This window comes from Nomia melanderi, chromosome 9, assembly GCF_051020985.1.
Source record: "Nomia melanderi isolate GNS246 chromosome 9, iyNomMela1, whole genome shotgun sequence".
Taxonomy (NCBI): Eukaryota; Metazoa; Arthropoda; class Insecta; order Hymenoptera; family Halictidae; genus Nomia; species Nomia melanderi.
In genome coordinates, this window is record NC_135007.1 from 12,164,725 (window position 1) to 12,187,615 (window position 22,891).

General features: G+C 45.0%; 2 protein-coding genes across 9 annotated transcripts in view; one reads left to right on the forward strand and one right to left on the reverse strand.

The window, feature by feature from the left end:
• Rassf (Ras association family member) overlaps positions 1 to 22,891 on the forward strand; it is a 78,500-nt gene that overhangs the window by 7,162 nt on the left and 48,447 nt on the right. The window lies entirely within an intron of this gene.
• Positions 1 to 22,891, reverse strand: part of mamo (zinc finger protein 628-like) — a 107,606-nt gene continuing 84,715 nt past the window's right edge. For 7 of the 8 annotated variants that reach the window (XM_076370764.1, XM_076370767.1, XM_076370768.1 and 4 more), the window contains exon 4: positions 1 to 22,302. In XM_076370764.1, coding sequence (XP_076226879.1) covers positions 21,247 to 22,302 — 1,056 coding nt within the window. In that variant the 3' untranslated portion in view covers positions 1 to 21,246. The remainder of the gene's footprint in view (positions 22,303 to 22,891) is intronic. The other variant, XR_012999395.1, reaches the window with a different exon arrangement.

Below are 22,891 nucleotides of genomic sequence, written 5' to 3' on the forward strand. Positions count from 1 at the left end.
TTGAGATTGGACAGAATGTATTTATTTATCTTTGAAATACGTAGAGTAAAGTAGATCAATGCAATGTTATGAGTAGTATCGAGTAGTAATTGTCATACGAGTTGCTAGGAACGAGTATGTATACCCACAACACCGAGGAGCTCAGCCGCTCATATTTTTTTTTTTTGTTTTTGCACGACACTGATATACATTAAACGTTACAAGATAGCAATAACGATTATCACCGTTGTTCATCGTTATCATTGACGTTACTATAATACCTTAGTCACAACTTTATTACATGACTTACATCTTTGGCATCGCGGATACCAGATTCAACAACAACACGTGGCTTGCGCGCACACACACGCGCGCACTCCATTTTGTTTCTTGCCGATCCCTCATGGAACCCGAAACGCGGCGTACCGCGTGCAATATTACAGGCTTTCACGCGTGTCCCATTAACTGGACATTTCTTTTCAATCCGTCCCACCCATTACGGTCCTCATCTTTCATTGTTTACTTTCTTTCCTTTCCTCGGAGCCTCTTCTTTCGATTTGCAATCTGCATACCTTTAATCTTACTTCCCTTTCTGGAAAACTGGACACTGAAAACTACAATTACAAAAGCGTATGTTTTTAATTATATCAAATATCTATTCCTTTAGTGCATAATAATCAAAATGGATTCACAACTGAAGATTCTATAATTATAACTATTCCTTGATTACCAACTGAACTTCATATTTCCATCGTCATAATCTTTCCTCCTACCGATCAATCACGGCGACACAAAGTTCTAGACACAAATCGTTTCAAAATAATTCATCAGGGAAGATAATACGTCAGATTAAAATAATTAGATCTCAAACCGGAAGAAGCTCAGCCCGAGAAGGATTATGATTAAAAACCGTGCTGTCCGAAAGCTCTAGAAGCTTAGGGAGCTTCTACATCTCCGGGTCCATTAATTCCCCTAATCTTCCTCTATTTCACTGTTCCCAGCAGCAAGATTATAATAAATGCTCTAACGCTCTGTACAAACAGAATGCGATGTAAAGAGGGCCGCGAAAGTGGATGCACGGCCCCTGGAACTGTGTTTAAAGTCCTCGGACTCCGGAAACTCCAGTAATCATCGTTGATTCCCGTCGATCCTCTCGCGTAACCGTCTGGTCGCCATGTTCTTTTCCCATCGCGCCGGTGGCACGCTGGCCCATCATCGTCGTCCATTTAATCGAGGATGCCGCGGACTTGGCTATCACAAATCTGGCACAAACGAGCCTTACAAAAAATACAATACGCGTCCGCGACGTTTTTCTTTGTTTTTTTTTTTTTGTTTTTATCACAGACCAGCGCGGCACCCGACAACAGCGTCCTGCTGGTTACGCCTCGCTACCGCTTTGTTCCGCTTCCGCGTCATTCGTCTGCGGAACTTTGGGGTTGAAAGTGACGGCGAGTAGCAGAGCTGGGCTTGACCTATCGGCTGATTCGTTGATCATCGTTGCGAACCGTGTTTCGGTTCAGTTTGAACTCGTGTTTGAAGTTTCTCCGTTCTTTTTCGTTGTTCGCTTGTTTTCAGCTCGTTTGATAGTATTCATTGGAAACTGTATTTCGTAATTTGCAATTCTTTAGGAATTTGAGACTTTACAGGAGCTATCGCGTGCTTGTAATACATGAATTTTAACGAAACATCGCGAGAATGCTGGTACAAAAATGTTTGATTCGTATTTCTTTATTTGCAATCGTCTAGTGGTGGCAGTTCGATTTACTTTTTCTCACATCTATCTTTAAGAACTGTTTTCATCATGGACGATTGTATGTATAAAAAGCTATGAATCGAATATTCTTGTAAAAATCACTTCGAAGTTTCACAGAAGCACGTGTATCACTGTTACGTGACAGCTTTCCGATTATCTATGTTGTTTCCACTAATCAAATCTATAGTTTCAATATAATTCCTTCGAGAATAGTGAAACGTGTAACTCGAAACGAATCTTCCTTCAATGGATCATTTAGTCAATATTGACTGTTAGTAGTAGAATCTACGGTTGGTCAGACTGTATTGAAACCTAATATTCGTTGTTAATATCGTACACAGCACGAGGTACACAACATCTCTGTTTAATCGAATAGATTGCGATTCTGTTTGCAACTTGACAACTGCCAGGAAATAATCGCGGAAGTAGTTCGCGCGTAGTCAAGGATGAAAGTGACTATCTGAAAATGGACTTTCCTCGAGCCGTTTAACATTTTTCGCGAAGTAATTTCTCACCGTTGAACATCATTATTGGCAGCGGGCGAAATTTAATCGTTCGCCGAATAAATTCCGCTCCGTTTAATGGAACTTTCAATTTTAAATCCCCCATCGATCTTTCGACGGATAAAAAACTCCAATTACGAGTTACACGACGAAGCTCAACGAACGCGTCCGCACCGGATGTTCCATCGCGAAAAAAGATGGAAAGAAGTAAGGGTTGCGCTTCGAGCTCGTCATCGTGGGCTGTACTGTGAAGTATCGCGCGCGTGTGTGTGTGCGCTCTTGCTTCGCCTTTCTCATTCTTTCGCCCTTTCTCTCTCTCCCTTTCGCGCACCCTCTCGCGTCCATTCACTCCCTCTCACTCTTAACGATAACAATTGAATATGAATTAGAAAAATAACATTATATCGTAGACAACAATTGGTTACAATGTAATAATGTACCAGTAATAGTGTATTTTTTTTTTTTTCTTTACACAGTACTTTTTATCCCCGTCATTTTTTCTCTTCCTCCTTTTTCTCTTTTTTTTTCGTTTTGTTTCGTTTAAAGCGTGCCATTGACGTGGGGCGCCGTGACTGGCGGCTCGTAGAACGCTAGGAATTAAATTACACGCCATTATATAGTCGTCGATCGCGTTGGCTTGGTCGGTCGATCGATCGTCGATCCGTGGCGATCGGCGATCTAGCGGTCGATGGGATCGGATTAAAATGGGACTTGCAACTTTGTACCAACGGCTATTTTTATATATAAGTAATATATCGAACGCGGTTACCGCGCGCGAGCGGTTTGCATCCTGCTTTCGTTCGCGATCTGAGCTACTGAAAGATCGTGTTTCTCTTTTTGCTCTGTACGCGTTAACCGAGTGACGTTTAATGTATGGGAAATGATCAGTTAGAATAGAAACTAGCGAATAGTAACTTCATTTGTGATTGAAAGTATGAATACGATAAACGTTAATATAATATTACGATTGATAAAGTATCAGAAATAACTTGCTGATGTCCCATTGAAAGGATCTAGCGAACTATTTACTCGAAGGAACGTCGAATGCAACGGATATTCACGTTTTCAAATCGTGCAGCAATTATTTTACAATTGTACAATTACAATAAGAAATATCTTTTAAAGCTAGGAACAGATTTCCTTAATCGTAATTCGTTGATTCAGCAATATCAGGGCTGTCGGAAACAAAGTCTTAGGATCTCGTTGCAAGCAGGTCGCGTGAACCCGAAATCTTAGAATGACTCAACATCGCGTTATCAATTATCAACGCATAACTCGCTCTTCCCCTTAACACTCGAGTATCTTTTCGTCTCGTCTAACTACGAAAACCATTATCAGCTTGTTATCGATTAATCTCTTGTCTAGCCTTACACGTTTAGACCACACGTTTCCCGAATGAAAATCGAATTATTCTAAATATTAGCTTACGTTTAATCACCGAAAATTCTCAACGATATTTCATTCGATTAACCGCAGAATGAAAAGGGGAAAAAGGAACAGAAGAATATCCGTCAGGAAGTCGAAACAATCGCGTTCAACTCGACGCCGTCGAGCATGTGTCGCGCGAAGCGGGATGCAAAAACGTTCAGCTCGCCCCCGGTGAGTTCCCTAATTAATTAATTAATTAATTAATTAAGTAAGTAATCAATCGATCAATCAGCCGAGTGGCTACGTCTCGCAGTCAGCTGGTGGCACGAAGACAGCGCCCGGCGTCAGTGGAAAAAAATCGTGGACAGATTTCGAGACGGCATGCGATATCGTGACCACCTTTTCTCCTCCATCTTGAAACAATTATGTTTCCCTCTCCCTCTCCCTCTCTCTCTCTCTCCCTCTCACTCTCTCTCTCTCTCTCTCTTTCTCTCTTCTCTATCTTTTCACTTGCCGCTTAAACGTACGCGAAGAAAAGGAAAAAATTTATTTATATATTTATATATATATATACCACAGCGCATCATTCGGCCGTTACTCTTTCTTCAGTTTCTCATTTTCACACGTGTACAATCCATTTAAGCTAACACGTACTAGTTTTTTTTTTTGTTATTTCGTTTACGGTAAAACCTAATCACGGCTTGTACGACAGACACGTATTTATAATATATATATATATAATATATATATAATATTTATAATATATAATATATATATATAGTATAGTGTTTATATATTACAGTTAGATTGCTCATTGTCAATTCATCGGTTTATCACATTTAGTACAAGTTGAAAAATATCTCTAACATCCACGTGTTTCTCGGGCGGCGCCTCGTCCGCCGCACTCCACCCTTTCAATTTTCTTTTTCTGTTTTTTCTTTTTTTTTTCGCGCGGGCCCCGTGGCGCAACCGGCGCAAGCGGCCGCCCTCCCCTCGATTCAGTTAATTGTACGCCCTAACGTCATTATACATTACGACCGTTCGTTCATTTTTTTTTTCCTCTTTTCCCTTTAATATCTATCAGTAGGTACGACGAAACAGTTATTACGGTGTGTACGGCCACGAACGGAACGTCTTCCGTTCATCGTGATCATCGTTCGACGGGAGATCCTCCCGTACGAAGTGTCCTCGCGAACCGGTTTGAGTTTGTGTGTGATCGCTAAATCGACTTTCGTTAAAGCTTCAGAAAAAACCGGCGAGGTCTGAAAATACTACAATTGGAGGAGGAGGGTGGGGTGGGGGAAGTTGTGAGCAAATCCAGTTGGAGGCGGGACCGGGGGAACGCGGCCTCGCGATCCGTGGTTCGATCCGCGTTCCCCCCCGTCGCCTCGCTGTTTCACCATTTTCTCTTTCTTCGTTTCGCATATCCCGTGCTTTTTCACGCTTTTTTCACTTTTTTTTCCGTGTTGTCGCATCTTCCATTCACTTTCAAATTCTCTCTCGCACTCTCTCTCTCTCTCTTGTTCTCTCTCTCGCGCGCGCTCACTCTCTCTCTGTCTCTCTCACTCTCTCTCTCACTCTCTCTCGGTCGGGTTGCGGGGGCGATCTCTATTTCAGCAAAATTAGCGAGAAACGACGGTTACTTTCAAGCCTAATTCGAGAAAGATCTATGAAAAAGTGCGGCTCGGGCCGCCGTATCGAGCCTCGTCGCGTAACGCTGGCGGCCATCTTCGTTTTTTCTCCCCTTCCTTTTCGTTCCATTATTGCTAGAGACAACGCGAAGTTTTCTTGAAGGAAAAGAGATTAGGAAAGGTCCTATAAACACACCTACGATTAATTTTGCCGAAATAGCGCGGGGGGCGGTCGGCGTTCGCGCGGCGTGCACCGGTGTTCCGGTTCTAAGAAAAATGGCGGACGGTGTGCGAGGGCCGCGCGCGCGGTACGCTTGACGCCCGTTCTCCGGTGCACGCGCGCGCGCTCGTGTCGAACGTTTAATCGGAAAGTACCGTGCGTTGCAGCGAACTTTGGCACTCGCGACGTCATACAGCCAGAAACAATCGCTCCGAGAAATCCAATTGAGCGATTACCTTAACCCAAAAATTCGTGTGGGTAATACGTACGTCTTCGAATCTGACCATTCAGACGTGAGTGCCAAGTTCGCTGCAACGGACGGTACGTTAAACGTGCGTCGCGACCAACGCCGTCGTGAAATCGTTCGCCAAGACAGTTTTTATACAATTTTTCTCGCTTTCTCGATCGCTTTTCTCCTTTCACTCTCTCCCTCGCACATGCTCTCGACAAATTGTACGCGCTATTACACAGACGAAGCTAAACGGTGAAATGTTTTTTTTTTTTCGTTTTATATACTAATGCGTGTTTTTTTTTTATTCTTATGCTTGCGTTAAAAGGTTTTAGTTTGCTTAAATCTCTTTAGAATAGACACCGAAAAAGACATCGAGAGACTCGGAAGGAAGGTTTCGAAATAGGAGATTAAAGATTCACGTGTTTTTACCTTTTCTTTTTTCTCTTCTCGGCCACTACGGTCGCGAAAATCGTCTGACTACGTTTTAACGAGTCGAGTTAGCTAGTCTCTAGCTGCTACTTTCTCCCTAGTCGTGTTCTTCTGTTCAACCTATACACCGTACATCTTTCTGTGTGTGTCGTTGTTCTGTTTGTTTGTGTGCGCGCACGTGTCAACCGCGTGTCTGTGTGTGTGTGTAACGTGTCAGTGTGCCATTCACGCCGAATAATGTACACTTGACGGTTTTTAAACTTACGAGTAGTCGTTCCGTACGGACGGACCGACGGACACCGAGGATTTGAGCAAACTGTTATTGCACGGAACGCATTAACTCGAAACACACTCCCGAATTGTTTCTGTTTTATTCTGTGTTCGTTTTCACCCGCGAGCCTGGACGGCTCGCCGGGCGTTCGCGGGAAAGAGGACACCGACACGGATGTTCGTGGATCATTCTTGAATATATCATCGTTGCTTCTAAACGAGATTCCGAAGAAATTTAGATTTAGTTTCGAGAGGAACGTTGAAAGGAATAGGAACGTTAATATTGCTTTCCGCTCAGCGGACCATTTCCACATTCGCGCTGCTCAAAATAATCACGTGATCGTATTTCTTATCGGATCGGATATTATGGACGAAAGAAATACTGTACGATGTAATAATACTTTTTTTTCTAGCAAATGTTCGTGCATGGAAGTGCTGTTTAATCGAAAAGGTTCTCGAAGTTGTTACGATCTCTTCAATGTCGTAGCGAAGTTAGAACGAAGGAAATGTTTCTATCGTTTCTATGAATTATGTTTCAACTGATAATCTTTCGAATTAACTGAAACTATTATTACCCTTTTAATTATCCTTTTTATCATTTTCCAACTATGTGTTGTCTTTTCAATGGAACGTTAAGAAGAATTGAAATATTTGAAACAAGAGGAATATGAATTCAGATACATCATAGACAATAATTTATTTATAGAAATTGTGCTCTCAAACACGTAGTGTCCTCGTTTATTCTAACTCCGCTCGATCCATCATGAGCCTAACTCCTTTGTAACATTACAGATCGACCGAGTGAGAAGTTCGACTCGGATGCTTCAGATAACATCTTGGACAATCAACCCCCATCGAATGCCACCTTTCAACTGTGTCCCGATTACGAAACAGCACGCGCGTTTCTCCCAGAATCTTTATTAACTCTAACGATTGAAATATCGTTGGACGGAACAGATTATTGAAGATCGTTATTTTGAGCAGAGAACACGCAAATTAACTACCCCCGCGGCCAATCGGTTAAAACGGGAAACAATAGCGTCTCGCGTACCGCTTAACGATCGTACTCGGACGAAAACGTTCTCCACGAACAATCCGATCCCCGCCGGCCGTCGTGTTCTCTTTCGGCCGCGAACTTAATCACTCGCGCGGTCTCTATCGATTAAACATTAACGGCGAGAGACCATTCTTACAACTTCCTACCTAAATACACTTAGCATATATCCTCGGAACATGGATAAACCAGTTAAAAACATTGTATATGTTCCTATCTACTTATACACAATATATAGATATAATGTTTGTATATCATAACCATATTAATAATATTAATTACATATATATGTATATGTGTACACATGCGCGCACACATATATATATATATATATATATATATATATGTGTGTGTGTGCGCGTGTGTATAAATGTACGTATATATGTACGATTGGAGTAAATAATTATTAATTAATCCTTATTCATATATCACATCTGATCGTTCAGTCAGTATAGGAAGACCCTCGCCTCGTCACCAACACACGCAGACCCGCTCAAAAACAAAAAAGAAAAAATTACATCATTCCGTTCGGTTTCGCGCACACCCCGATCGAAACTTCTTCAACCCTCGAGATCGTTGTCACGGGATCTACTCGAAACCAAGATCGTTCGTTCATATCTCTAATTGCCTCTCACGGTGCATACTTCGCCGTTTTTTTCTTTTACATATCTACGCTCGTTCTCACTTTCTCTCTCTCTCTTTTTCTTTCGCACATTCTTTCTCTCTCTCTCTCGTTCGCTCGCTCGCTCGCTCTTTCTCTCTTTCTCTCTTCCGATTCGTTTACCGTCGACACGACAGTGGAGTTACTTTTTCGCTATCTAAACAGACATTTAAGTTTTTTTTTGTTTTGCTGTCACCATGGTAAAAACCTGAAATCGCCATCGAATATTAATATGATACACTTATTACGTATTTATAATATAAATATAGGAACATTCATTAAATATATTTTCATATATATATAATATTATCATAATTATCCGTCGTCGTCGTCGTCGTCATCATCATCGTTATAATCCTCCTTATCATCATCATTATCATCTTCATCGTCATCGTCGTCATTATCATCATCATCATCATAATCATCATATATATATATATATATATATATTTATATATTAGAATTTGTATAGATATATATATATTACTTGGTGTTGTATAGGTAGCTATAATGTTTTTTTCTCCATTTTTTAAACGTAGTTTAAAATGCCCATTACATTCCATAACGCCTGGCCAATGGCTTTTAGCTTTTTCCCCGATGATCGAACGTGACACCCCTCGACACGGTTAATTTCAGAGTTCCATGGAACCGACTATCTATCGTGCCCCGCCGAACGTGACTGTCCAACGATCCGCCCGGACTGCCGGAAATTTCAAGCGGAAAGTGGCAACCCGCGAAGTTCGGTTCGATCCAATTGTTCCGCGTCAAGGAAAATTTAAATTTCGCTCGCGAAGAAGAAGGAGAACCATGAATAATTAACACTCCCTCTTAAATATTCAATTATTTCCGGTTGAAGTTGATGTGACATATTGTTGCTAAAAATGAACCGTCGCGGTTGATCAATATTTCAGCACGGATTGAATATTTTGGAATATCCCTTTCAATCGTCGTGGACTGCGGATCTTTGTGCGTTTATAAAATACTCTAACATGCAATGTGCAGTGAATCAAGCGTTCCGACAAAGCTTTATAGAATTTTACATTACTTCGAGTGTATGTATAGTAAGTAGGTTACTATTGAACGTTGAAATCTGAAGATTCAAAAGACGAACGTGAATACCGCATAAACACCCGCAGTCCGTTAAGAGATTTTTGAAATCGTGAATTTCGAAAAATCGCTCGTTTCGATTGACGGCGAGAGGGTGCATTTTTGTTGCGAAACTTCTTATCCGAGACACAGGAACTGTCTGCGCCGGCGGCGCTCGGTGCGCAGACAGGCGGCCTGTGTGTACACGAAAAGCCAATAATGCATCATCAATGGTGCGCATCGCAGCGAACACGTTAATTATCGGCACCACTACTTAATGCGACACAAACATTAGCGCGTACGGCGCGTCGCTCGCTGTGACACTACAGCGCCGCGTTAAGCCTTCCAGAATAAATATTTAAGCTGCGCAACTTAGGCGGTTTCTCCGTGCGATAACTGAATTTCAATTTTCACGCGTGCGACCGAATAAATTGGACGAAAAGTTGCCGGTTTAAAATCCAGCAGTTACAACTTTTACGTCGGTTTCGTAAATGCCGACAGAGAAAGGGTGTAATCGAGAGGGAAGTTCATAGAGAATGAATAATTAGAATGCTTAGAAATTTGAATCTTTGGCTGGATTATGTCTAGGGCGAATCTTCTAGGTTCTCCTTCAATTTTCAATTAATGAATACACCTTCAGCTAATAAACATCTCTAGAATCCTGGTACAACCGAGAAAGGGATGATCCTACACAAAAATTCAAAGATACACAATATACATTTCCCAAAAATGTAAAAAGATGAAAGTACCAATGCACACCAACCTATCGACACTTCAAAGGAACAGTCTTAACATAAACAGCAACCAACACCCAACGAAACAAAACAACTCCCGATGTCATCAACAACACCTACCAAACTACCCGAAAGTAGAAATTACACCGGCGATCAGCCATTCCCAACAAGATCATCGAACTACATCTATCCGCGACTAACCATTCCCACTAATCACAAATTCAAACGCGAACGAACCACCTACGATCGATTCCCTTCAAACGTATCCCATCAAATTCCAGCGTCCGCATATTTTTTCATAAAGAACCATCCCCTCGGGGGTTGCGCCAGCACCTCCATTACAACTCCCACCGCGCCGCTGGGAAAAAAAAGAGACCGAACGAGAACCCAGCGAAATTTCCAGGGCTCGAGTCGCGTTCTATCGGACATCAATTTCCTACCGCGGAACAACTGGTCGCGTCTCGTGCATTATTCCATCCGGTGCACGCGAAATCGTTCGCGCGCGCTCGCCCCGGAGAGAAGCGTGTTCCCGGCGAGTACGAGGTTTCCCTTCTGTAGGCCGCGTTCGCAGACGGACTTGCACGGTCTATATATATACGTCTTTATCATACATGTATATATACATGTACGTAACATACATATATATATACATATATCCGTAAATATAAGTATATCACTCGCAAGGTAAAATATAAAAAAATATTACGCGGATATATTCGTCGGCGGACGTACGTCGGGGAAAAAAAGAGAGCGCACCGTCGAGCGGCGCTTCGACGACGACGACGACACGCTTCTCCCCCCCCCCCCCCCCCCCTATCCTCCCGCGACGCGGACCGTATGGAAAACCGCGGCCGCGGGGTGCCGGGGTGCCGCACACACATACATACATACACACACTTATACACGCTCGCGCAAACATACACACATACATGCATACATACATACACATACGGAAACGCGAAAGTAATCCCCCTTTGTGCCGGGGCACAATCGCGTTGAATATATTATGCCGTGCACATTTCGGAGGTACGTTTTACTGACTTCGATTGAAAGACGACTGGGTATCACGCGAGCTAACGTGATGCCGAGTCGCACACTCGCCCGTGCCCGTCCCCCTTTCCACCCCCGTCGTTCCCTGTCCTTCTCTGTCGGCCGTGTCCGTCCCTCTTCCTCTCGCCTGCTACCCGGGCTTTCCACGTTTCCCTCCGACCGGCTGCACGCGCGCACAAACACCGGCGCACCGGGTGCACCGTCACGATTAATTGATTCTTGGAATCCGACGTAAGTTTGGACGTGCTTAAAACGGGGACCCGATGCATTATTTCTCGATATCGACGCGACCACCGTCGACCCGCGGGGAAAGGAGATCGGTCAACGGAACTGTGCCTGGTCCGGTTTCGTGACCGTTTCGCCTTTATTCGGTGATCAGCGGATTTTATGCCTCTCGTAGAGTTTCATGGAGATGCACGATGGTTTCGGAGGGTTTAACGGGGTGTTGTTGAATGTTCGCGTTGGTTGGAGTTTGATGGAGGGGTTTGTTTAACTGTCGATGTCGAGTTGAGATTCGGGGATGAACTCTGTGGTTCGGAAAGCGGGTTTTTTTGGAATATTTGATTTTACGGGGCCGTGATGCGGTGATAGGTGTTTCGTTGGAGTATCGAGAAGTAATGAAACATCGGATAATGGATGTTCGCCGAGGCGCCAGATCGTTTCAGTAGGTTTCGCAGTTTTTCGAAGTGAGAGTAGACAAGTCCGTGTTTCCTTGTAGAAACTAATCGTTCGAAATCAATTAACCACCCTCTGTTTTCGAATGAATGTAAAATATACGCGTTACGATTTCGTATAAAAATCAGAAGTACTTGTTCTCGAATACAACGAACAATTTCTGTGTAACCGTGCTACTATCGCAAATAGAAAACTTCGTGTACGATAACCCTAAACAATCGTTGCTGTCAGGAGAACTAAATCCCAATGGAAAGCGTTGAAATTTCCGCAGAAATACGCAGTCGTTCGTTGCCAATGAAAACCTAAGCGATAAAGAAACCGATTTACGAATTCCCCTCGTCTCGACTTGATTCTTTCGGATCCGTTCGTCTCGAATATGAAAAATTCACGGTTTTATCATCGAAGACTTATCGAAAGAATCCCACGAGCGTTTGCATTCGAGATTTATAGCGAGCTAAACCTGACGGTTTCAGCTTCCCCGGTGTTGGCAAATTAAAAACCGAATCTAATCTTCCTTGGTCAATAAATCGGCCGTCGATATTGGCCAGACGAAGTTTGCTAGTTCCTTGTTTTCCCATTGGTAAATATCGCGAGCGATATTTCATAAGTAAAAGCGAACGTTAGTCAATAAAAATCTATTATTATACAATCCGCCTATAGTCTTACGTTTTGTACAGATCGAGGTCCATTAAAGTATATACGTGATCACCGGTGTAATAAAGGTGTACAGTAACGTCGCGAATCACCTTAGTAATAAATACGCTAAAACATCAGAATCACATTCGCTATAAAACATATTTCCCGTAACTCATTCCCGACTCGGCTCCCGTTTCGTTTCGACTATCATCACAGTAAACGAAATCTTTTCACTCTCGGCGGTAGACAATAAAAGTTGCTTTGAAACCCGAGTCTGCGCTAAAATATCACAATCGTTAATGGCCGTTATAAAGTATTATCACTGTTGCTGTCGTTATCGCTAGTTATATACGCGTATAGGTAAAATACATGTATCGTTAAGCGTTGATCGACGTTCGCGTATAAATGTAAACGTAACTAGATGAAAATATCCCTTTAAATAACACGCGCACCTTACGATCGAACTTTCGGACGAATACTAAGCCACTTAAAAATCGTTGGCAAACTCCGATTCGTCGAGCCGTTCCCAGCGAACGCCAGAAATCTCTGTTCGAAGACGCGAAAGAAACGAACGAAACTTGAATCGACTGAACAATTCGCTGGCTCTTAATCAGGGAAATTAATTCTACGGTATTTATACCTCGCTACTTTCATCTCGCAAGAACATATGAGTTTTATGTTCGTTGTCAGGCGTCCGAATTTCGACGCGTCGCGCGAATGTTCCGTCCGACGAGTGAGTACGCGCGCGACGCGGTTCTGTTAAGAAGACAAACGAATCATTTGTATTATTTTACTTAACATAATTATCGTTCCCTTCGTTATGTACATTTGGTTCGTTTCTCAATGTTGACCGTAACGACGTGTTTGCAATAGCAATTTCACCGATTCGCGAAAAACCAAACGCGTTATTTCAACGGTCGATCGCCGTGGCTGCGATTCCGCTCGGCGGCGCGGAAAGTTTACGTTTATTCGCGGTATTGGTCGTGTAAATTCCAACGATTTATTAATATTTATCCGTGAACGTGTAAACCCCACTTAAAAGTGTTAGCATCCGCGATAGGAACTGTAACACATCGTTGCTGATTCGGAAAATACGAATAGAATAAAAAAGGAGGACGTAAACGATGTAAGTGAATATAAAAAATATATCTTTCAAATATTACGATTAAACTGACTCTAACTCGCCTACTTGTTGCTCCAGCTGAATAGTCTAAATATACTGAATATATATCTCGTCTTATACCGATATCACAGATTAGAAAATATTTTTACAAGAAAGAGTGTCTCGTTGGATGACATTTGTCAGGATAATCGGACATCCCGCGACTTCCCGCTTTAAAATATCATTTACTTCGACGTGTCGTCTCGCAATGAATTGTTTAAGAAACGATCATTTGTCGAGGATGAAAATACATGGTTAAAAACACTTTGGAAAACGAGTCGGAAGGAATCAATTATAATTGCGATCACAAAAATATCACGGTACCTTAACTTAGTGCAGCTTCAATATAATATAATCCTTTCTATGTAAAAGATTGATCACTCTACTCCTCAATTCAGCAAAAATATTTCGTTCCTTAAACAGTCCAACCTTTCGCAGGAAACAAAGAAAATCCGTTCGACCGCGAGTCATGAACCTCTGCGAAGCTGTCGCGAATTATAAAGATCCTCAACTCTTTCTCTTCAAGGTACCTTTTGTTCCAATACCTAAACTTAAAAACACGGAGAATGCATTTATATATCAGTGTAGCCAGTGTAACTGGCCTGTCGCGACTAATAGTTACCTTCTCCTAAACGAAACTATACACATATACGTATAATATATATATATACACACACACCGAATTAATTATTTTCAATAGGATCGATCTCCCGGTTGCAAGGTACGAATTACGAAAAGATCCGTTCGACGTCTGTATAATCAGGAATCTTAGTAAAATGTATGTAAACATTAAACAAACGAAACAATCTAAACTCTGTCTACCTATCGTCTCACCGAAACTACCTACGCACAGGGTATTCCCAAAACCGTGACGTCGGCGATGATCCTACGAGAAAGAAGCAAATTGAAAACGTGGAATATCATTTCTTCATACGACCCTTCGTTTCTGAGATAACCACGCTTTTAAACAAGTCTAGACCGACGTCTGTTCATGACTCGCCGTTTCTACTTCTCGCACACTCCACCGTACAAACTTTCGAATTCAATTACCTCAGAAACCAATGCTCCTATAAAAAAAAAACCTCTCCACCGTTCCAACTCGCTTTTTAACGTAACACCACCCCTAGCAAGCATCCCGCTCAATTTACTACCCCATCATAGATGAAATGCCCGATCTACAAAATCTAAATCCCCATCCCATACACAGGGTATGCCAAACTTCCTCTGTTCTATCTAAAAAGGAAATTCCTTTCTTCTATCTAACTGCCAGCGAACCCTCGCCCGTCTCGACACACTCTGCGTACAATGTAACGATCTATCCGCGAAAAACTGCGGGAACCCACGAAAAATCTGTTCGTCCGCCCCGGGCACGGTTCGTAAGTATCGGGACTGCTCCAGGATCGGATTCGGTCCTCGGGCAGCGGAGCCGGCGGTACACGTCGGAGCAGGAAACGTCAAGCGCAGCCGGTCTTTCAGTGACAGAACGATTTGCAGCTTCCCTCGGCCGTCCATAACGCGGTAAATTTGGCGTGCGGTGGAAATGGAACGTTGGTGGGCGGACACGCAGCTTCGCCGGGCAATATAAAAGCTAACAGAGGCATCAGGCGTCATGGAACTATTTTCCTTAATCCTTGGATCGTTAATCACGCGCGAGATCGCGCGGAGACGGACAACGGGGAACGGGGTACTACCTGTCGGCCGACGCGACGTTTCAAGCGCGCGTTGAACGAGCAGGCGTAAATTAAAAAGTCTCGTTCCCTTTCGTCCTCGTCCCCCCCTTCTCGCTCGTTTCCTCTTTTTTCTCTCCTTCCCACTCTTTTTATCCCCGTCCCACCCCCGTGCACGCGCGTACGTACTAACGGCGTGCGTCATCCCGGTTGTTCGTTTTCTTTGAAACTCGTTGACATTCGTTGGACACGTTCTCGGTATATTAGTTATAGATTTCTTTCCTCCCGCTAAGCGTTCTCCTCTCCATCGTTCGTGTTTCTCGCGGCGTCTCCTGACAGGAGATCGTCGCGGTTCCTCTCGCCTGTACGTCGTTTGCCGATCGTTCGTTCAGGGACGCGCGTCGACGATCGAAACTTACAGCCTTAATCGACAGAACTATATTAAATACGCGATTTATCGACTAAACAGGCCTATCGCAGCGCCGCGCCGGCTCCTCCTTCCTGCCAGAGAAACTTCAGAACTTCAGGAATTGTTCTCTTCGATTCTCTGTTGTTTCTCTTTCTTTCTGTATGTACTTCTTTCTTCCTTTCTTTCTTTCTTTCTTTCTTTCTTTCTTTAACGTCGATGAGTTTCGCGGACGTTCATTTTTAGTCTTTTCTTTGGCACCGTGAACAATCCATCCCCATCGATCATCCTTCGTCCGCTTCCGGCCGAGCTGCGATCTACCCTTATATTCTCTTAAGTAGCACCTTCGTTATTCGACTTTTCTTCGTTTCATGCGCGTGCGCGCAGCAGCAAGTACGTCGTGATTACTAGCTAAGGACTAAACGCTCTGCACTGGGTCGGGGGAGCTGATTTCGTAAGGTGCAAGATCGCGCGGTGATGCACAACATCTTGTGAGTGGAGGGCTGCCTGCGATATTAGCTTTTTAAATTGGATTCGTGAAAATGAATGTCTCTTATTGTGCAGCCTGCTGATAACACTTTACCTACCGAATATTAAAGCACTGTTCTCAAAAGTTGACTCGAAAGTTTCCTTTAAACGACAATTTTCAGATAATGATTAGATTAAAATACTCAATACCATCTGCTGATTCAAAATTGTAATTACTGCTGCTGTTGAAAGTTCCATTAAAGAATCCTTAGGCGATCATTCAACTTTTTTAAGCGAAAAGTGTCTAACCGTCAAAAAACTGAATTACGCTTAAATGCATTAAATATTAGAAAATCAATATTTTAAATTCAGTCTTTAATACTAAAAGCCGAATATCAATCTCTCGATATTTGCAGAAGTCAATTATTAATGTCCAGTTTCCAATTTTGGATATCAAAGCTCGAATTACGGTAGCATTCGATCGAAAAGTGTTAATATTTAACAAACTGCTCAATAACCGATAGCAGGCAATTTGTTAAGTACAAAAACAGAAATCCACAGGCAAGCATTTGAAAACGAGCCGCTGGTTGTGCATCACTGCTCTAACCGCTGTTCTTCGTCCGCCGGTCGGTCTCCCGGGACTTTCTTTGGTATCAAACTCGCCCTACGCTCGCCCGACGGAATCTGTACACTGTTACGGGGGCGGCAGAAATTCCGCGGAGTTTCCGACGGCCCCGTTTCCCCGCGCGGGATTCATGCGGGCGAAGTGTTCCGCGGACGGAACTTGGCACGAAGCCGCAGACGATCGGGAACGTTCAGCCTTTTGTGCTCGAGATGCCAACTTCGCTGGATACCGGTATCGTTACCCGCGATTCGTCTGTTTTTGAGTTGATAAGTTCACTGCTATTGTTGATAAGATCCTTTTTCAACGATCGGGTCACTCGATTTACCAGGGAATTGAGAATATCGTCAAAATTCATGAGATTCGAGATGGTTCTAAAAAGTAATTTTCCTATCGAAAGATTTGAACTCTTCGGTGTCTCTACTAATAAATTAACTAGTTTCGTTTCGCCTCGATTTGCGGAGCCGCTTTGGCAGTCAACGTGATTTCTCGGTTAGCGGGAAGTTCCTGTTACTCGTTTTCTTTACGCCGACTCGCGATTAATTGAAACCGACGTTCCAATCGTTCCGAACGGCGCGGATGGTTCAATGTACCCGTGGCAAATTGAAATTGAAATAACTGCGAACGAATACGTGGCAATCTAAGCATAATATATTTATAAAACGGGTCATCGCGCTAGATCTAAACCAGGAACACTGGGATTAACCGTGTTCGGCGGGTTAATCAAGACCGACAGAATTATTTCGTCGCGACCGACCGATACACATCCGGCCCGCTAAAAATACCGATGGAAACGGATAAAATCATCGGCGGCGTGGATATTTTCCACTTTAAATAACGCGAACCGCCAATCCGAGCAATTAACGTCAATGTTGAATCGCCGGGTCGGATGTTATCCAGCGTCGGGGTTCAAATAACGCGGCCAGCGAATCGAGGGCAAACGGGCTGAACCGAACGCGACGTCGCCGCGCCGCTGGTACCAAAATTTGAGCAACCGAAACGGGGAAACAGCGCGCGGGAATAAAATATCTCGATCGAAAACCCATCGCGTCCCGCTTCCAAAAATCACTTCGTAATATCGAGTCAACGCTCGTCATTCTTCGTTCGATTTCATTTCCGCCCGAACGAGTTCTCCCGGTTCCATGGATCACATTTTTTTCAATCAACAGCACGGAACTGACAAATATTTGGCCGGACGGGGATCAACCGATCAACCGGACGACGGAGGACCGACGCAAGCTATATATGCGATTAACTTTCACGAAAGTAAACGAGACTTGGCACTGGGACGGCACACGTTTGCAACAATTATCGCTGTAGTTCTCATTATCGTACTTATCCTTAATTAATCTCTATTTTAGAAGACGGAATAACGCGCCGGTCGATACGCCGTCGGTCCGGGCGATCGGCCCAGTAGATTCACCGTTTGATCGAGTCGACGTCCACCGGTGGGACGAGTTTACACGTTCACTGCCGATGACGTGTTCTGGCGTCACTCGGAATTTCACTCGACAACATTAACGTTTCTTTCTGTCGGTATTTTTCTTTTTTTAAATGTTTAGCGCGCGGTATTGCGAAGTTAACGGCGGTTATTTGCGGTCGTTCGATGAATCGAAATTCTGTCATTACGCTGCGACATCTTGTCGCGCGGAAAGGAATCGTTGGACTGCTCGGCAGCGGACGTGTTAATAAATTATTCGAAACGGGAGTGCTCGTTCGCTCGTAAACTCCGACCCCGGGGTTGACCGGAAGTCATCGACCCAGGAAGGATCGCGATCTCCGTGGCTATGGGACGAGGAAACGGCCGCGGAGCGTAAACGTCCGCGATCCTGCGGATTTCGACGGGTACCCGGTTGCCTCGCTCGGGACGAGAGAGACACGCGATCGCTTACGAAACCAGTCCCATGAGAATGAGCCGGCACTCTCGTTCTGCGCTCGCGCATTCACTGGACAATGTATCATTATCGCGTGTGCGTGTGTGCACAGGCAGCGCCGTAATGCGTGGGCGTGACTTCGGTGATGGATTCGGGCCACGTAAACGATGAAAAATGAAAGTTCAAAGGGAAGTTAGTAGTTCGTCCTGTTCGACTTTGTTCCCGAGCTGCAGTTGACCCTTTCGCGGTGCTATTTGCTTATTTAGGTTCGTGGAAATTGCTCGGTAATGTTCTGATCAGATCGAGCTTGTCTGAGATGGAATCGTTTCGGCTCGGGTTCTTTGAAAGTTGAATTCTTTTATTATGGAGCAGTGCGGAATGAACTATATTTGGAATTGTTCATTGGAAAGTTCATTCGTCGTTGTTACGTTTACAGCTGAGTAACTAGGGAACAGAGATTTTTGTCGTTTTGAAGTGTAGATGACTCCTGGAAGACAGAGACAACTGCAGAGAGTGAACAATGTCAGAGCAGAATGGACGTTACTATGAACTTTCATTTGTTCTTTACTTGTGTGGAATCCAACACAGAATCTATAGGTCACGATGCACCCTGTGGACACACTGAAGATATACATATGCATATGTTATACATACATTCGTGTGGACAGCAGAACGTGGACAATAACTAAGAAAGAGGCTCGAAGGACTGTTGTAGACCGTGCAACAAGACGCTGCTTCGCGGCTCACGACGACCAACTTAAATCACGAATTTCTTTCTTTCGTTTTCCACTCGTCGCATACTGTAGGAACGAAAATAGACGTTTTATTGCTCTGTCGCCGCGTTAAAAAGGATACGGGTGTTTTCGAAGGCACCGGCGACGCTTCCCGGATGGACGGCGCCGCCATGGACGACTGGTCCTTCGTTCGATAGCAACGTCGTGTTCACATTCCGCGAGGAAGTCGGTCGTGCGCGTTATTTTCCTCTCTTTCGCTTTGGGGATACCTCCTCGATGGATTCTTGTAGCCGGTTCATCAAGGAAATATTAAAGGAAATCAAATATTAACATACCCTCGATGAACTAAATAATACATCTTCGATATTCTATAATGGACACGTAAAGCTTGTCGCCTCGAATTTCGGAAATTACCCGACATCGCATGAATATTAGAATAAACCTCATCAAAGATTAAACGATCTCGCAGCAAGAAATAACCAATTCGAAAATAATTGACTATTCCGTGAATAATTGAAACATGGAGAAATCAAATCTTCGCTGAAACATAAAGTAAACCTCTAACGAAGTATAATTTTTAATCCGCCAAGCGTTCACCAGAAATACCCGCGCGTAACGTTTTCCCACAGATCAATAACCGTAACTTATTACCGCATGACACAATGTACGAAGTCAAACCGACGAGAAAGGGAAAAAAAGAGAATCCCCTGTAGCAACACGGGACTTCCTCGAGGAACGTCGACGTGCACGAGACAGCATGTCGCACAGAAAAACGATTGGTATTGCACACAGTATGCAAAACTCGCGTCGAGCGCGCTCGAACATATCGGTCTTCGATCCCGCCCGGAGACGAAGGGTATAACAACATCATTAACAACAACAACAACAACAAAAACGAAAACAAATAGGACAAAAACAGAACAAAAAACAAAAGGAACATAGAAGGAACCGTTTACAGTCGACGTTTGTCCGCCGCGTCGATGCGTTCTTTGGTTTCGAATCCTTATCACAAGTTAGTTACACTAACGTTATGTAGAAACCTTACTCTTCCATTCGTCTTCCGTTTCCTCGTCGTCCTCGTCCACTTTCTCTATCTTCCTCTCTTCGTTCCTCTCCTCTTCGCGAGCGTGCGTGTTCGTGGTAACGCGAGACACCTCGCGTTCCGATGCCGGGCGAAAGCCAGCCACGTGTTTCCCTCGTCGCCGCCGTCGACGACGAATTACTTCGTTCCCTTCTTTCCCCCGTAATTGACTCGTCTCGCTGGGCCAACGGCTGGATGGATAACGCGGTTCTCGTCTCGTCCCGTCCCAGTTCGCGGCGTTCTTCTCCCCCTTCCCGCCGTTTAAACCGTCCTAAAACCGGTCGGAGGGGAAAGAACGCGTGGAATTGTTCCAAGTTGAACGACCTCGGAAGGGTAGCTTCCGGCGGGCTGAAAATTCTCGCGGACTCCCTTTGATCGAATCGGGCTCGAAAATATATCCCACCATCGAGCCCTCGGATCCTTAGGAAACAACAAATCTCCTCTATCAATCTACCGTCGAAAACCACCCCTCAACCTCTTGGACGTTCTCGATGCAGCGTCGCTCTGGCGTTCATCAGCGATGCTTCCATACTTCCATTAACCACTACGTTTTAGTTGCATTGTTAAAAATTCGTAATCAGTAAGCGCGCGAATGGACTCGTTCCACGTCGAAACCGTTCTGTCCTCGAACGTCTCGAAGAAGCTGATGGACCCTTCGATGCAGTCCCTCGTAGAACGAGGGCGTCGCAGCTGGCTGCGACTTCCGCCCACGTTCGAGATTCATTCCAACCACGCGAGAGTACAAAATCTAATACTAGCGTGATCGTCTCAGCTTGCACCGAGGGGTCCACGGAAGCAGCTCGCAGCGATAGCTCCCAAATGGGGTGAATGCGTGACACGGATCGAGTTTAGCGTTAGAGGAGGAGCCATCTGGCTCCCGGACATCGCTGATCAGAGGGACGCCGATCAAGAGCCGCCAAGGGTGTCCCGGTACCGTGCCCCGAACCGCTTTCAGCGCTGGTGTATGTGCGTGGTCAGGTGTTTGGACAGGTAGTCGGCCCTGGCGAAGCACTTGCCGCACATCTCGCAGTGGTACGGCCTCTCGCCGGTGTGGATACGCAGGTGCCTGGTGAGATCGCTCTTGCCGCCGAACGCGCGGCCACAGAACAGACAGACGAACGGCCGTTCACCGGTGTGCTTGCGCACGTGGAGCTTCAGGTTCTCCTTGGACCGGACACACTTGCCGCAGAACGGGCAGGCGAACCGCCGTTCGCGCCTGTCCACCTCGTGGCTGCTGCGCGCCAGACTGATCACCGCCTCGGCCGGCTCGGATCGGTCGTCGTCGACCGCGTTGTCATCCGCGTCGCCTACCTCGCTAGCGCTGCCACCACCGGCCGAACTTCTCTCGTTAGCTACCGGCGCCTCGGTCATCTGGACTTCGACAGCTTCCCCGGGGTTCTCTTGCAAGCTGGTCGTCTCCGAGACGCTCTCTTCGCGGGTGTTCTCTGCGAAGGTCCCTCTGGTCTCCTCTTCCCCGGGATTAGTGGTGGTGTCGCTGCCTGTTTCGATCTGGGACGGTTCTCCAGTGCTGGAGACTTGATCGCTGCGCTCTGCCGCAGCGGACACCGACATGGCGCTACTCTGGGGCTCCGGGGCCCGCTGCAGCCGCTCCAGCGCATGGTTCAGCCGGTGTTTCTTGAAGGACTTTAGATACCTGAACTGCATGCCGCAGACGTCGCAGGTGAACAGCTTGTCGGCCGGCAAACGGGCGCGATGGTTCTGCTCCCGGTGTTTCACGTACGCGGAACGGTAGCGGTATCGCTGGCCGCATTGCTCGCAGGTGAACGGCTTGTCGTCGCTCGCCTGGCCTGCGTGCTGCAGTAACGCGTGCCGTTCCAGTAGCCAGGCGGACGGGAACGTCGCCAAACAGACGCCGCAGCGACGCGCCAACCCCGCCAGACCGGCGAAACCGCCGTGACCCAACAGAGAACCGCATCCGCCGCTGCCGCCCGACCGCTCCACCAGCGCGCCCCAACCGCCAGCCTCCAGGCCCAGCGCGAGAGATACCTGAAATGATTCGGGGCGACGTTAGATCTAGGTGTCCCCTTCCAGGAATACCTTTTCTTTGTGTTTCGTCTGTGATTTAATGTTTGAGAAGAGGATTCGGGGTTGTTGAATCGGGGAGATGATGTTTAGAGGATCGTTTCACAAGATTTTCGATGATCAGCGAATCAGGGAATGGGCGGTCGAAGAGGATTGCTTGAGGGATTCGTTGGAGATCGGTTTCTGGAGGACTCTATAATGTTTCGGAGAATGTAATTGAATCGTGTCGAGATGAATTGGCAAGAATTGTTTGGATTCTTGCGTGGAACTTTAAGAACAGGTCTATCTTAGCAATACGCATGTATCAAGAGAAGTATAAGAAAGTTGTAAGTATTAGAGAATTATAATATAAGCGTGCAATGATCATTCTAAGAAGAAGTACGTGCTTTGAAGATAGAAAGAACTTACCAGCGAACGGATCCCTCGATTTACCATTGGTTATTGACCTAGTAGATTAATCGAAAATCTTTAAACTTAAAAATCGCAGTAGCTCGTCGGTAATTGGAGGAACTCAAAGGAGAGGTTATAATATAATAAAACAATGAAATATATA